Here is a 15,371-nt window from a genome sequence, read left to right on the forward strand (position 1 = left end):
ACTAATATTAACCTTGCTGATAATACTCGTGCAGCGATCACAAGTTCTCTCAGGACAAGCATCGGTCTCAGGGCACAGACCGTACATATGACATTGTTAGCGATGCCATCGATGATGGAATAGATTTCCTTCGGAACATAGGAACTTCTATACGTTGTGGAGGTTATCTGTTACAGTTTCCCCCTTTCGATAAGCCCCACAGTCCCGTCAAGTCTATAATTCAGCCATCGCTAGTGTCGGAAGACCACACCCGGTCTAATGACTGGGTCCTGCAGAAACGCCCGCTACGCCCAAGGATACTTCCGGCTTTCAACATAGCAGCAAACTAGTATGTCAGTCGGGCTCAGTCTGGCCGCCTCCAGCACCTGGCGCTGTCCTTAAGAACCCATTCCGCCAGCCTGGTGAAGAAAAGGAGCCAGTAACTAAGGTGGACACCCGATTAGCTTCGGTATAAACCGAGGTTCGTGAGGAGGATTTGAAGCCAAAGGAATCATCCACCATGGTACATGAGAGCCAACGCAATACCTCCGAGGATCAGAAGAAACACTACGATCTAAGACGACAGGACTGGCGTCCTGGCATCGGGAGCGTCGTCATGCTCAGGCAACATATGTTGTCCGATGCCAACGAAGGATTTAACCCAAAACTGGCGCCTAAGTGTAAAGGCCCGTATAAAATAATCAAGTTTCTTTCCAGCAATGTCGTTAGACTACAAGAAGCCCACTGGCTTGAGCGACGTACCGCAAGCCTAGCTGACTTGAAGGCCTTCAATAGTGATGACAAGGAAACCCCAGAACTCAGTCCTTCTGAAGACATCGGCCTCGTGACATCTCGTACCCACGGCCCGCACAAAGCCACCGACTAAAGATTTTTCAAGGTGGACCACTTGTTGGTGTGTGCGCCTGCCCAACGTCCCCCTCCCTCCTAAAGAAGGGCTCTTCGCGCTGATACTCGGCGTAAATTATCTAAACATTGTATGTTAGTTTTAATGGTAGCATGTTTGTAAATCGCACTCGTAGGGTCTCGTTAGGGCAACCCAGAGCACAGGGTAGTTTTAAAATATCTTATTATCAGCATGTCGCAACCAAGTAAAGAAAATTATGATTATGAGGCAAATATGTCTCCATATGTGAGAGGGAACAAGGAGTAGTAGTACTCATCGTACCTGGTGCACAGCAGGAGATGAACCAACTCGACACCCCGATCCATCTTCGCCGCATGGAGGTGGTCGCCCCCGGTCCTCTAGAGGAGCAATCGTCAGGAGAAAACAATCGGACTACGTACCATCGACGCTAGGCGCGACACGAACGGAGTGGTCAGTTATAATGTCAGTGGTCATACTTCCACCTGTCCTACGGAGGATCCACGCAGGCAGGACTTGTCTCACACTGGACACCGCTCCGCGGTCCGAGTACGAACCGGTCAACCCTTGGTCGACACTAGGCGTTCCCCCGATGGTCACCAGCCAGAAAGAGACTGACTCAGGCCCCAACGACGAGGAAGCCCGACCTCGGCTATCGACACGCACTCCCAACATCGGTATCACCCAACAACCCAGTAGGAGCGCCGGCCCGAGCTCACGACGGAACCATTGCTTCTTGGTGTGAGCGTACCACCGGTTTTTCAGAATCCAACTGAAGCCGCACGGACGGATCATGGGCCATTTCGTCCACGCGAAGAAAGGACACCGTGACACCCCATTACCGTTCCCCTTCTGATGTATATATTTAAGTAAACTACGCCTATGCAGGGCCCCTCTGTTGGTTATCTTTTGTTACGCCCATGGAGGGCATTTTTAAATGTTCCAACATGGAATTAACTGTAGTTCTTTTCGACAGATGATGCTCATGATCTAAATCTATCTCTTTCTGACTAACGACTTGGCGTGGCAGCGGCGTCGACGCGACGCGGGGTGGGCAATCTCTCAGCATCGGTCGCTGCGCCGCGAGCCGACGCCAAATGGAAAAGCAAAGAAATCGAAAGTGAAAGAGAGGGACGGAGATCGTGACGCGTGCCAAAGCACAAGACGCATCGTATGTTTTCACCGTTTGGACATAAGTAGGCAGAGCAAGGGTGGGTTTGAACAGAGAGTTAGAATTAGGAGAAAATCACTTCGCCAGTGACCACGAGAGTGCAAAGTTAATAAAGTGAGCAACCAGCAGCAGAAAACAAGGATGTTGCCGCCGAAATCCACTAACTGCCCAGCAGACCCGACGCAGCCACCAATGGGTTAACCCATATCACTCATTCTCTTTCATTTTCATACTTATACTTAAGCGCCAGCCTACGTGCTGGGAAATTAACCGTTGCATCTTGCGCTTTAAGCTTACATGTTAGGTTCTATGCTTGTTACTAAGCGGCGGACAGAACAGTTTGGTTACAACCGCGAGTAAGGGCGATTAATTTATAGCGGCTCAACTACCGACTCGCTCGCTCACCATACACACACCCACTTAGCCTATCATTAGCATAAGAAAACACGTGGAAGAAATAAATGAAGTATCACGTGAAAAGTGAAGTGTTTCTTGTGGGCCCGCTAAAACATCGAACCTTAGCGCCAAACTCAACAATTCTATAAATTACGCCAGGAATTAATTCTACAATTAATTCTATAAATTATGCCAGGAATTAATTCTATAATTAATTCTATAAACTATAGGCCATGAATTAATTCCATAAGTTAATTCTACAGATTAATTCTATATATTAATCTAACAGTGGTAAACCACTAAAGGAACCGAAAAAGTTAATTATTTAACTCAACTCGACGGGTCAACCCACGGTTCTACAAGTAAATCATATAGAGGTTAACCTCGATGATTGCATAACCAAACACTAAATTGTGATACATACATAACCTCAACGGTCAACCGTTTACGACCTACATATGTACATAGGTCACGTAACTAATCAACGTCGCTTAAAAGTATAAACTCATTGGTAAACCATGGCAACAAAAGACTTATCAAGTGGAATATATCATTGCAAGAAATGCATGCAGGAAGACAGTGACCGCATGGTGCAATGCAATCGATGCTGTTCCTGGTATCATTTCGACTGCGCTGGAGTAATAGACGAAAAATCTGAGAACAGCTGGAACTGCGACTGCGTCAACGTGTCAACGGAAGTCATCACAACCATATTGAGCAACGCATTGCAGAACCTCGGAAATACCAAACGAGCAGGCGAACCTCAGGCTACTTCGTCACCAGCAAAACCAACGGGGCCGCTACAAGAACCGGATCGGGACTTTGGACTATGCCCTCCAAAAATATTCCAGGACACAGCTAGGACAGCTGTTCCTATTTTTACTTCTGCCAAACAAAAAGCGATAGTCACACACTCAGCTGTGCGTGACACGTGGCATTACGATCACGAGGCACCGCAGCTGCCGTTCCTAACCTCAAACAACACGCGTGCTACGACACGCGAACAACCGCACCTAAGTGCTACGCCGATGGCACCCTGGAATTTTACGAATACTCAAAACAGGGCTGCATCGTACTATCCAGAAAATAAAGTGCGAATGGACGTAGACCTAAACACAGCAATGCCAAGCGCGGCACAACTTGCAGCCCGTCAAGCGATACCGAAAGAGCTTCCAACATTTGATGGCAATCCTCAGAACTGGCCTCTATTCTACAGTAGTTTTCAGACAAGTACGGAAATCGCTGGGTATACGAATGCAGAAAATCTTATGCGGCTGCAAGCTAGCCTAAAGGGAAAAGCACGTGAGTTAGTTCAATCCAAACTCCTTTTACCCGCAATGGTCCCTGAAATCATACAAACATTACGTATGTGTTTCGGTCGGCCAGAGCATATTTTGCACAACTTACTGGAAAAAACGCGGCAACTACCCGCAATAAAAGATAAGCTTGAACCACTTATCGAATACGCACTGTGTGTACGAAACATCTACTCAACGATGGAAGCATGTGGACTCACAGGTTACATGCAGAACCCAATGCTCGTACAACAGCTACTAGAGAAACTCCCCACACAACTGAAGCTGCAGTGGGCAATGTTTCCCAAAGACACTAAGATACCATCAATGGAATCTTTTAGCAAATGGATCTACGACATAGCTGAAGCAGCAAGCCAGGTAACATCACCGCTTTACCATAAGAAGAGCGGAAGCCTAAATCATCACACAGAGGCACCTGAAGAGCAGGTCAAGGAAATTACGTGCGTCGTATGTAACGAACCTGGGCACAAAATACACAGCTGCCCATCGTTCAAAGCCACGCCACATCAACAAAAGATTTCTTTTCTGAAAAATCACAAGCTCTGCCAACAATGCCTAAACCGTCATCACCAAAAGTGCCAACGTGAGAAGGTTTGCGGCATACGAGGCTGCCGAAGCAAACATCACCCATTGATCCACGAGATGCAGCCAATACCAGAGGCTGCGAAATCCAGCAGCCCAAACAGGCCAGCTATGGTCACCAACGTGCATACGCCGGAGGGCAAGCACACCCAGCGATCCAGAGAGTCTGGCTCTACATATTTCCGTGTCATTCCAATACAAATCATCAATAAAACGAAAGTCACTAACACTTTTGCATTTCTAGATGAGGGATCGGCACTAACGCTCATCGACAACAAGGTCTTTAAGCAGCTCGGCTTAAAAGGCGTTCCAGATCCACTGTGCCTAAAATGGACCAACGATACAACACGCGAAGAAAATGCATCGGAACGTGTCACGCTTACGGTTGCCAATCCACATAATGGCAATCAATTCTACTTGGAAGAGGTTCACAGTGTAGATACCCTGGATCTACCTGTACAGTCTATCGACATAAGGGCTCTCGCCAAAGAATTCCCCCACCTAGCGGGACTACCGATAGCATCATACACCAACGCACGCCCAAGCATCCTAATCGGCACAAATAACTGGAACCTCGCCGTACCCCTTAAAATCAAAGAGGGGGCATGGCACCAACCAATAGCGTCAAAGACGCGACTGGGATGGGCACTACAAAGCTCCACGCGATCAAGGGCTACTAGAGCTAATGTGAGCGTTCACATGTGTGGATGCAGGGACGCAGACGCTAAGCTACATGAGATCATCAAACAAGCGTTCTCATTAGACGCTACCACAGCAAAACCGCTATCATCACCAGAAGAAACTCAAGCTTTAACCAGACTTGAATCTACTACCTCCCTTAAGAATGGCAGGTACGAGGTCGGCCTAATGTGGAAAGACCCTGAAGTTTCATTACCCGATAGCTACGCAAACGCACTAAAACGGCTTAAATGCCTACAAAAGCAATTTTCCCGACAACCACAGTTGAAGGAGCAAATCACCAAACAAATCGAGAACCTCGTCGAAAAGGGCTATGCTCGCATGCTGACGCCGGAGGAAATAGCTGCACCAAACAGACGGACATGGTATCTACCAACCTTCATAACTAAAAATCCAAATAAACCAGAGAAGGTCCGGCTTGTATGGGACGCAGCCGCCCAATCTGGCGGCAAGGCCCTGAATGACTACATCTGGAGTGGCCCAGATCTCCTCAACTCCCTGTTTGACCTCTTGCTCTCATTCCGAGTGGGACGAGTGGCGATCTGTGGCGATATTGCCGAGATGTTCCACCAGATCCGAGTGAAACCAGCAGACACCCATGCGCAAAGGTTTCTGTGGTTCGACAGCAAATCCGAGAGGCAAGAGCCTAACGTCTATGTTATGGAAGCGCTTACTTTCGGAATCAATTGCGCACCCTGCATTGCACACTTTATTCGCGACAAAAATGCAGATCGATTCTGCCAACAGTACCCTCAAGCAGCACAAGCCGTGAAGGACTACCACTACGTGGATGATTTTATATACAGTGGCGACGACTACGTGGAGGTCGGAAACATCGCAACTCAAGTCAGAGATATCCATGCAGCAGGTGGTTTCCACATACGCAATTGGTCTTCGAACTCAAAGGAGGTCCTTCGAATACTAAAGAGCGCTTCGCTGCTCCCCGAAGCTGTCGAAATTACCGCCACGGAAAAGGTACTCGGCTTATACTGGGTGCCGAACTCCGACGTATTCACATTCATCTGCAAGTTCGCCAGGTTGAAGCGCAACGTTTTGGACAGCGACAAAACACCAACCAAACGCGAGCTCTTGCAAGTACTTATGTCAATGTACGACCCACTCGGCTTCATCTCATGCTTTACAATAGAGCTCAAAATCCTACTGCAAGAAGTCTGGAGAAGCGGCATTGGCTGGGACATTGGTTTGCCCGACGCATTGTTGCCCAAATGGATACGATGGAAACGGATCCTTACAACAATCGCCGGATTGACCATCCCGAGATGTTACTTCGACAGCAGCGATCAAGTCCATGATGTCCAGTTACACACGTTCGTTGACGCCAGCGAATTGGCATACGCAGCAGTCTGCTACCTTCGGATACGCCAGGGGAAAAGAACCTACCTCAGCTTCGTGGCCTCCAAGGCGAAAGTGGCACCGTTGAGTCCACTATCTATACCAAGGATGGAACTGCAGGCCGCAGTGATCGGAGCAAAGCTGAGTAACCGAATCCAACGAAATCCAAGTTTGTCAATTAATTCGAGTTGTTATTGGTCCGACTCAAAGACTGTTCTCAAATGGCTTCGTATGGATCCACGAAAGTTTCAGCAATTCGTCATGCACCGCGTTGGCGAAATACTGGAATTCACAAACGTTAGCCAATGGAACTGGGTTCCAACCAACCTTAACCCTGCACATCTTGCTACTAAAACACACAACGCCAATAAACATGAAACTTGGCTACACGGTCCAGACTATTTGCTGCAGGATCAACACGAGTGGCCAAAATGCGATGATTTGGGGCCACCAAACAATGCTGAAGTCAGGCACAACATACTCTTCATCGACAATGCGCCGATGGAGCTAAAACTTAACGCGGAATATTTTTCCGACTGGCGCAGGCTATATCGAGCTTTAGCGCGTTTTATTCTCTATATTGAGAAACTGAAAGCAAAACAAGCAAAGGCATCGCCACCTACAGAGGTGTCTTACGAGATGATTCAGCAGGCACGCACACTCCTACTGCGGCATGCGCAGTCATCTGAATTCAACCCAGAAATTCGCAACTTAACGAGAGGTAAACCTTTAAAAACAAATTCTAAACTCATATGTTTGAATATCTTCCTAGACGAAAACCAGCTCCTACGTACCCGAGGGCGAGCAGAAAACCTAAACGGCCAAAACCAAATACTGCTCCCATATGGGCACCACATTACTCGGCTCATAGTGAACTGGTATCATCAGGAAATGCACCACACATCCCATGAGACGTGTATTAACAGGATTCGCGGCATGTTTTACATACCACGCCTACGAGTCTTATACAAAGGCATGCGGAAGTCTTGCCAACGCTGTAAAAATGAGAGCGCCATGCCTGATCCACCGCAAATGGCTCCCTTGCCCATTGCCAGGCTGGCTGCCTACCAACGTCCCTTCACTTACGTCGGTATCGACTACTTCGGGCCCTTCTTGGTCGCTGTAGGACGGCGAAGCGAAAAAAGATGGGGAGTTATTTTCACCTGCCTAACCATACGGGCGGTGCATATAGAACTGGCGTGCTCTCTGGACACTGCATCGTGCATAATGTGCATCCGAAACTTCATCAATCGGCGCGGGACCCCAAGAGAAATTTACAGCGACAATGGCACTAACTTCAAAGCTGCCGAAAAGATTATCTGTGACAAAGCGCAGACGATCAACTTCAACGCCGTGCAACCGGCGTTCGATGACATCAAATGGAAATTTAATCCACCAGCCGCTCCTCATATGGGGGGAGCATGGGAGCGACTTGTTCGTTCCGTCAAGACCGTACTCTACGCAATCTGCCCAGCGAGAAAATTCACCAGTGAAGGCCTACAAAGTGCACTATGGGAAGTGGAATTTATCCTAAACTCCAGACCCCTTACTTTTGTCTCTCTGGACAGCAAAGACGACGAGGCTATCACCCCTAACCATCTACTACTAGGATCAGCAAGCGGCTATAAACCAGTCTTCAAAACCACACACACCGTACAGCACATGTGGCGAGCTGTTCAAGAATTCGCCGATCAATTCTGGCGACGATGGGTACGCGAATACGTTCCAGATTTAGCCAGGCGAGGAAAATGGTTTACGAAGAGACCACCAATAGCAGCTGGAGACGTCGTTGTAATATTGGACGAGACTCTGCCCCGAAATAGATGGCCAAAAGGTATAGTCGAGCAAACAATCCTGGCCAGAGACAACCAGGTGCGTCGAGTGATCATCAGAACCGCCAATGGGACTCTTCAACGGCCCGTGGCTAAAGTAGCTGTATTAGACGTCGGCTGTAATGGAGCAAAGCAACCCCATGAAGAGAGCAGCTTTACTGGGGGGGGAATGTTGCCGCCGAAATCCACTAACTGCCCAGCAGACCCGACGCAGCCACCAATGGGTTAACCCATATCACTCATTCTCTTTCATTTTCATACTTATACTTAAGCGCCAGCCTACGTGCTGGGAAATTAACCGTTGCATCTTGCGCTTTAAGCTTACATGTTAGGTTCTATGCTTGTTACTAAGCGGCGGACAGAACAGTTTGGTTACAACCGCGAGTAAGGGCGATTAATTTATAGCGGCTCAACTACCGACTCGCTCGCTCACCATACACACACCCACTTAGCCTATCATTAGCATAAGAAAACACGTGGAAGAAATAAATGAAGTATCACGTGAAAAGTGAAGTGTTTCTTGTGGGCCCGCTAAAACATCGAACCTTAGCGCCAAACTCAACAAAGGACATAGAACCATAGGCAACCATCAAGTGAAATACCAGGATTAGCAGGTGAGCCCATGTCCTTAGATCCTCTTTGTTTATCTTGAGTGCGGTAGGACCCCAAATTACAAAAGATGTTTAGAATTAGCTAATTAACAATAAACTCTATATATTATTATCGTTTAACACACCCAGCATTATTTCTTTATTTGTGGCCAAATTTATGTCTACCCTTCGTCTACTTCGGCAGGATGAGTTATTCTCCTGCAGACGAAGTCAGTCGCTGATCTCCAGGCTCAGTCACTCAAGGTGAAGAGACAACGGATCTTGGCCAAGCGGGCTTCGCTTGGCAGGCGAGATCAGTCGTTGCAGTTCCTCTTCACCATCCCTCTCTAATGACCCCACTAACATTTCCTTTCAGGCTTCCCTTTTCCAGTCCAAGAGGCAACGGATCTTGGCCAAGCGGGCTTCGCTTATCAGACAAGATTAGTCGTTGCTACTCCTCTTGGACTCTCCTCCTACCCCTTTCCCTTCCCTTTCCTCCCCTTCATGTGGTCTCACTCTCATATCCTAATACTCATCAAGGTCTCTAGATCAAATAAGTGTTCTGTAGACGGGACTCTGGGACTGAGAACTGTACCCCAGCCAGAGCTTTCTTACAGATGGCGCCCGAGCAGGGACCTTGATGAGTATTATGAGGGAAATGTTAAATTATATATATATATGTATGCACATTTATAGATATATATATATATTATATATATATATATATTATAGATATATATATATATATATATATACATGTATATGTATATATATATATATGCATATTCATTAATATATATATACATCGGAGTCAACGCATAAGCAAACATTTTTTTATATATATATATATTTGTATGTTTGTGGTTAGGGTATTTAAAGGTCGCATATACGTTGTCGATGTGCCACGCGTTTTTAGTTTTCTTTGCAAGCGACAGTTACATGCGAGAAAGAGACAGGGACACGCGAGCGGCCTGTAAGAATGAGAGTAGACAGTTCACTGTTTGATTCAGTGCGTGTGTGTGAGTTACGAGCATTCTCTTGCTATTTCTCTCTCTCTCTTACACACAGCTTTGATTCAACCGTTTTTTTTGTCATTCCTTCATTCACACTGATTCGCAATTACAGTCGCGCGTTGGGTTTCGTGTTAGTGTGTTTTTTTTATTGTGCAAAAAAAAAAAGAAAATAGTTTTCAAAGTACGTGTGAGTGTGAAAAAAAAAAAACGATGATGCTCGTGTGCATTGGCTCTCACATGTGTGATGCCGCATCCGATCGTGTGAGTGTGTATGAGCGTCGCTGACTCTCGTGTATGTGTGCGCTCACGATACGAATTGTAGAGATTAGCCTGAAAGTGTCAGTGTGTGACGCTTACGTTAGGTGAGAAAATCGGCAGAGTCTCTGACAGGGTTTCGACAGAATTATCAGCAGAGTCATCAACAGAGTTTTCGACAGGATTAATAGTATCCTCAACAGAATAGTTCGGAGAGAATTATTAATGAAGTCAGCTACTGAGTTACCGACGGAGCTAACGATAGAGTCATCAACGGAGCCATCGACAGAGTCACACCTGAAAATCAGTTAAAAAAAAAAAATAATAATAAAAAATATATATATAACACGCGCAAAGCCAGGTCATGCTAAGTAAGAATATCGGCAGAGTCTCCGGCAGGGTTTCTACAGAATTATCAGCAGAGTCATTAACAGAGTTTTCGACAGGATTAATAATCTCATTTCAGTTGACAGTATATTTCGGAGAGAATTATTAATGGATTCAGCTACTGAGTTACCGACATAGCTAGCAATAGGGTCATCAACGGAGCCATCGACAGAGTCGCATATAGAAATTAGTTTTATTAAAACTTTTACAAGAGAGACGAAAAAGAGCTAAAGTTATCAGAAGCAGATGGAGCGAGTCAAGGTCATTACTAGGACAAGGACATTCACCGCTAAGGTGAACTAAACTTCAAGGATACCTCGGCACCAAAGGAGATTAATGCAAAGGACATCGGAAATTCGGCAGCAAGGACCATTACTTTCCCAAGGATATTCTAAACATTAATCGGAGTATATTTTATATTCAAGGTTTTTCCCAATTCAAATAAACAAACTGCATCTAATTCTATCAACAGGCAAGATCTTTCTTATATATTCGAACCATTGCAAAGATTTTATTCAAAATATTTCAGCCGAAAACCACCTCGTAAGTTTCCCCAGCGGCGATAATTCTTGTTTACGCGTCACCGTTACTTACTTCTCTTTGAACAAACATATATATTTTTATATTTTCTGACCCCTCCCCTGCAAAATTTATTAAAAATTAAATAAAATATATATACGCATTGGTCAACTTGCACATCCATATCATAGTCTATCGGTTTACCGTAGCCATCTTTACATAGTACCGCGTAGCCTACTGGGCGAACTCCGATATCCTTTGGCTGCTTATCGCTTATATTACGACCCCGAGTCCTTACTAATATACTAGCAATGGGCGTTCATTGGATAAACCATCGTCGCAAAGCCGAGTTGGAAGTCACCGGTGGAATAGTGGAGGACCTAAGAAATCGTTTCCGCGAGTTCGCTTCAAGGGAGGATCATCATCCTGAGGTATTGAGTCGACTTGCCGAAATCGAAGCCCAATTTAGTGCCGGGAACAAGAAATTAGATGTAAAACCACAGTCTAGAGCAACGTCGCCTACTCCCGAAGGAATTGTTTTTCAACTACCGGTGCCACAAGACACTAACTATCGTTCTGAATCGCATTCTGGTTCGCGCTCCGGTTCTCCGACACCTTTCGGTATGCTTGGCTCAAGGATCAACATCGAACCCAGTGAGCGGAATCGAGTCCATGAGTCTATGGTAGGCCGTACCACTGGGAGCTATGCCTCGATCGCGGAACGTATAACTAAATGGGGAATCGCCTTTAGCGGATCTACCGATCCTATCTATTTCATAGAGCAAATAGAGACTCGAGCCGCGACGTACCGTTTGAGCTTGAAGACACTGCCTCCGATGATGGCCATCTTATTGACCGGAAGGGCCGAAAGCTGGTGGCAAACCAGCGGGTATCCGGAGATGACATGGGTCGATTTCAAGTCCGAATTTTTAGAGTTCTTTCTACCCCCACTCTATTTTGAGAAACTAGAGGATAGCATACGTGCTCGAAAACAACGCCATCAGGAACCATACAAGGAGTATCTAGTAGACCTTCGATTAATGATGAAGAAAGCTCATTACTCGACGTTACAGGAACTCGACAGGATCTACGAAAATCTATTACTACAAGCTGTATACCCGACGAAATGATTTCCAAACGTTACCCGACTTAACCAAGTTGGTGGTAAATTATGAGACGATTCGTGGAAAAGGAGCAACGCCGTTCAGAATAAGCCCTTTGATCATATAACTTCCAGCGTAAACGGGACTGCTATATGTCAACTCTTCGAAGCACCCGTGGATACCGGCACAGCTTGCCGCAAATGTGCGGAAGCTGGTCACATCGCACGAGAATGTACGAAGCCCCGTGTGTTGTTCTGTTGGCAATGCGGGGTACGTACCATCGAATGTTGCCGTCGTTCGGGAAACGGACCAAACCTCCATCTCAATCTGGGCCAGACGGAGGGACCAGACCAGGACCCCAGCCCAGTAACCCCCTCCTCCTAAGGAAAGGCCCCATCCAACTGCGTGTCTTCGTCAATAGAAAACCAATGGTAGCTACCTTGAAGTGGCTCTTCAGCACTTCGCCTCCTGCGAGACATTCATACTAATATTAACCTTGCTGATAATACTCGTGCAGCGATCACAAGTTCTCTCAGGACAAGCATCGGTCTCAGGGCACAGACCGTACATATGACATTGTTAGCGATGCCATCGATGATGGAATAGATTTCCTTCGGAACATAGGAACTTCTATACGTTGTGGAGGTTATCTGTTACAGTTTCCCCCTTTCGATAAGCCCCACAGTCCCGTCAAGTCTATAATTCAGCCATCGCTAGTGTCGGAAGACCACACCCGGTCTAATGACTGGGTCCTGCAGAAACGCCCGCTACGCCCAAGGATACTTCCGGCTTTCAACATAGCAGCAAACTAGTATGTCAGTCGGGCTCAGTCTGGCCGCCTCCAGCACCTGGCGCTGTCCTTAAGAACCCATTCCGCCAGCCTGGTGAAGAAAAGGAGCCAGCAACTAAGGTGGACACCCGATTAGCTTCGGTAGAGACTGAGGTTCGTGAGGAGGATTTGAAGCCAAAGGAATCATCCACCATGGTACATGGAAGCCAACGCAATACCTCCCAGGATCAGAAGAAATACTACGATCTAAGACGACAGGACTGGCGTCCTAGCATCGGGAGCATCGTCATGCTCAGGCAACATATGTTGTCCGATGCCAACGAAGGATTTAACCCAAAACTGGTGCCTAAGTGTAAAGGCCCGTATAAAATAATCAAATTTCTTTCCAGCAATGTCGTTAGACTACAAGAAGCCCACTGGCTTGAGCGACGTACCGCAGGCCTAGCTGACTTGAAGGCCTTCAATAGTGATGACAAGGAACCCCCAGAACTCAGTCCTCAAGCCACCGACTAAAGATTTTTCAAGGTGGACCACTTGTTGGTGGGTGCGCCTGCCCAACGTCCCCCTCCCTTCTAAATATGCCCATCTTCGCCGCATGGAGGTGGTCGCCCCCGGTCCTCTAGAGGAGCAATCATCAGGAGAAAACAATCGGACTACGTACCATCGACGCTAGGCGCGACACGAACGGAGTGGTCAGTTATAATGTCAGTGGTCATACTTCCACCTGTCCTACGGAGGATCCACGCAGGCAGGACTTGTCTCACACTGGACACCGCTCCGCGGTCCGAGTACGAACCGGTCAACCCTTGGTCGACACTAGGCGTTTCCCCGATGGTCACCAGCCAGAAAGAGACTGACTCAGGCCCCAACGACGAGGAAGCTCGACCTCGGCTATCGACACGCACTCCCAACATCGGTATCACCCAACAACCCAGTAGGAGCGCCGGCCCAAGCTCACGACGGAACCATTGCTTCTTAGTGTGAGCGTACCACCGGTTTTTCAGAATCCAACTGAAGCCGCACGGACGGATCATGGGCCATTTCGTCCACGCGAAGAAAGGACACCGTGACACCCCATTACCGTTCCCCTTCTGATGTATATATTTAAGTAAACTACGCCTATGCAGGGCCCCTTTGTTGGTTATCTTTTGTTACGCCCATGGAGGGCATATTTAAATGTTCCAACATGGAATTAACTGTAGTTCTTTTCGACAGACGATGCTCATGATCTAAATCTATCTCTTTCTGACTAACGACTTGGCGTGGCAGCAGTGAAAGAGAGGGACGGAGATCGTGACGCGTGCCAAAGCACAAGACGCATCGTATGTTTTCACCGTTTGGACATAAGTAGGCAGAGCAAGGGTGGGTTTGAACAGAGAGTTAGAATTAGGAGAAAATCACTTCGCCAGTGACCACGAGAGTGCAAAGTTAATAAAGTGAGCAACCAGCAGCAGAAAACAAGGACATAGAACCATAGGCAACCATCAAGTGAAATACCAGGATTAGCAGGTGAGCCCATGTCCTTAGATCCTCTTTGTTTAGCTTGAGTGCGGTAGGACCCCAAATTACAAAAGATGTTTAGAATTAGCTAATTAACAATAAACTCTATATATTATTATCGTTTAATAACACTAACATTTCCTTTCAGGCTTCCCTTTTCCAGTCCAAGAGGCAACGGATCTTGGCCAAGCGGGCTTCGCTTATCAGACAAGATTAGTCGTTGCTACTCCTCTTGGACTCTCCTCCTACCCCTTTCCCTTTCCCTTCCCTTTCCTCCCCTTCATGTGGTCTCACTCTCATATGCTAATACTCATCAAGGTCTCCAGATCAAATAAGTGTTCTGTAGACGGGACTCTGGGACTGAGAACTGTACCCCAGCCAGAGCTTTCTTACAGATGGCGCCCGAGCAGGGACCTTGATGAGTATTATGAGGGAAATGTTAAATTATATATATATATGTATGCACATTTATAGATATATATATATATATATATATATACATGTATGTGTGGACTCATACATACATGTATATGTATATATATATATATGCATATTCATTAATATATATATACATCGGAGTCAACGCATAAGCAAACATTTTTTTATATATATATATATTTGTATGTTTGTGGTTAGGGTATTTAAAGGTCGCATATACGTTGTCGATGTGCCACGCGTTTTTAGTTTTTTTTGCAAGCGACAGTTACATGCGAGAAAGAGACAGGGACACGCGAGCGGCCTGTAAGAATGAGAGTAGACAGTTCACTGTTTGATTCAGTGCGTGTGTGTGAGTTACAAGCATTCTCTTGCTATTTCTCTCTCTCTCTTACACACAGCTTTGATTCAACCGTTTTTTTTGTCATTCCTTCATTCACACTGATTCGCAAGTACAGTCGCGCGTTGGGTTTCGTGTTAGTGTTTTTTTTTTATTGTGCAAAATAAAGAGAAAATAGTTTTCAAAGTACGTGTGAGTGTGAAAAAAAAAACGATGATGCTCGTGTGC

At 46.4% G+C, this 15,371-nt stretch overlaps 1 protein-coding gene across 1 annotated transcript; it reads left to right on the forward strand.

Moving 5' to 3' along the window:
* Window positions 1-2,947: 2,947 nt before the first annotated feature.
* LOC137586342 (uncharacterized) lies at window positions 2,948-8,440 on the forward strand. Its single transcript, XM_068302347.1, has 3 exons — window positions 2,948-3,731; window positions 3,948-7,100; window positions 7,152-8,440. Exons 1-3 carry the CDS (start codon window positions 2,948-2,950, stop codon window positions 8,438-8,440), a joined length of 5,226 nt encoding a protein of 1,741 aa, XP_068158448.1.
* The last annotated feature ends 6,931 nt before the right edge of the window (window positions 8,441-15,371 follow it).

Source organism: Drosophila tropicalis, unplaced genomic scaffold (genome assembly GCF_018151085.1).
Source record: "Drosophila tropicalis isolate 14030-0801.00 unplaced genomic scaffold, ASM1815108v1 contig_979, whole genome shotgun sequence".
Classification (NCBI taxonomy): domain Eukaryota; kingdom Metazoa; phylum Arthropoda; class Insecta; order Diptera; family Drosophilidae; genus Drosophila; species Drosophila tropicalis.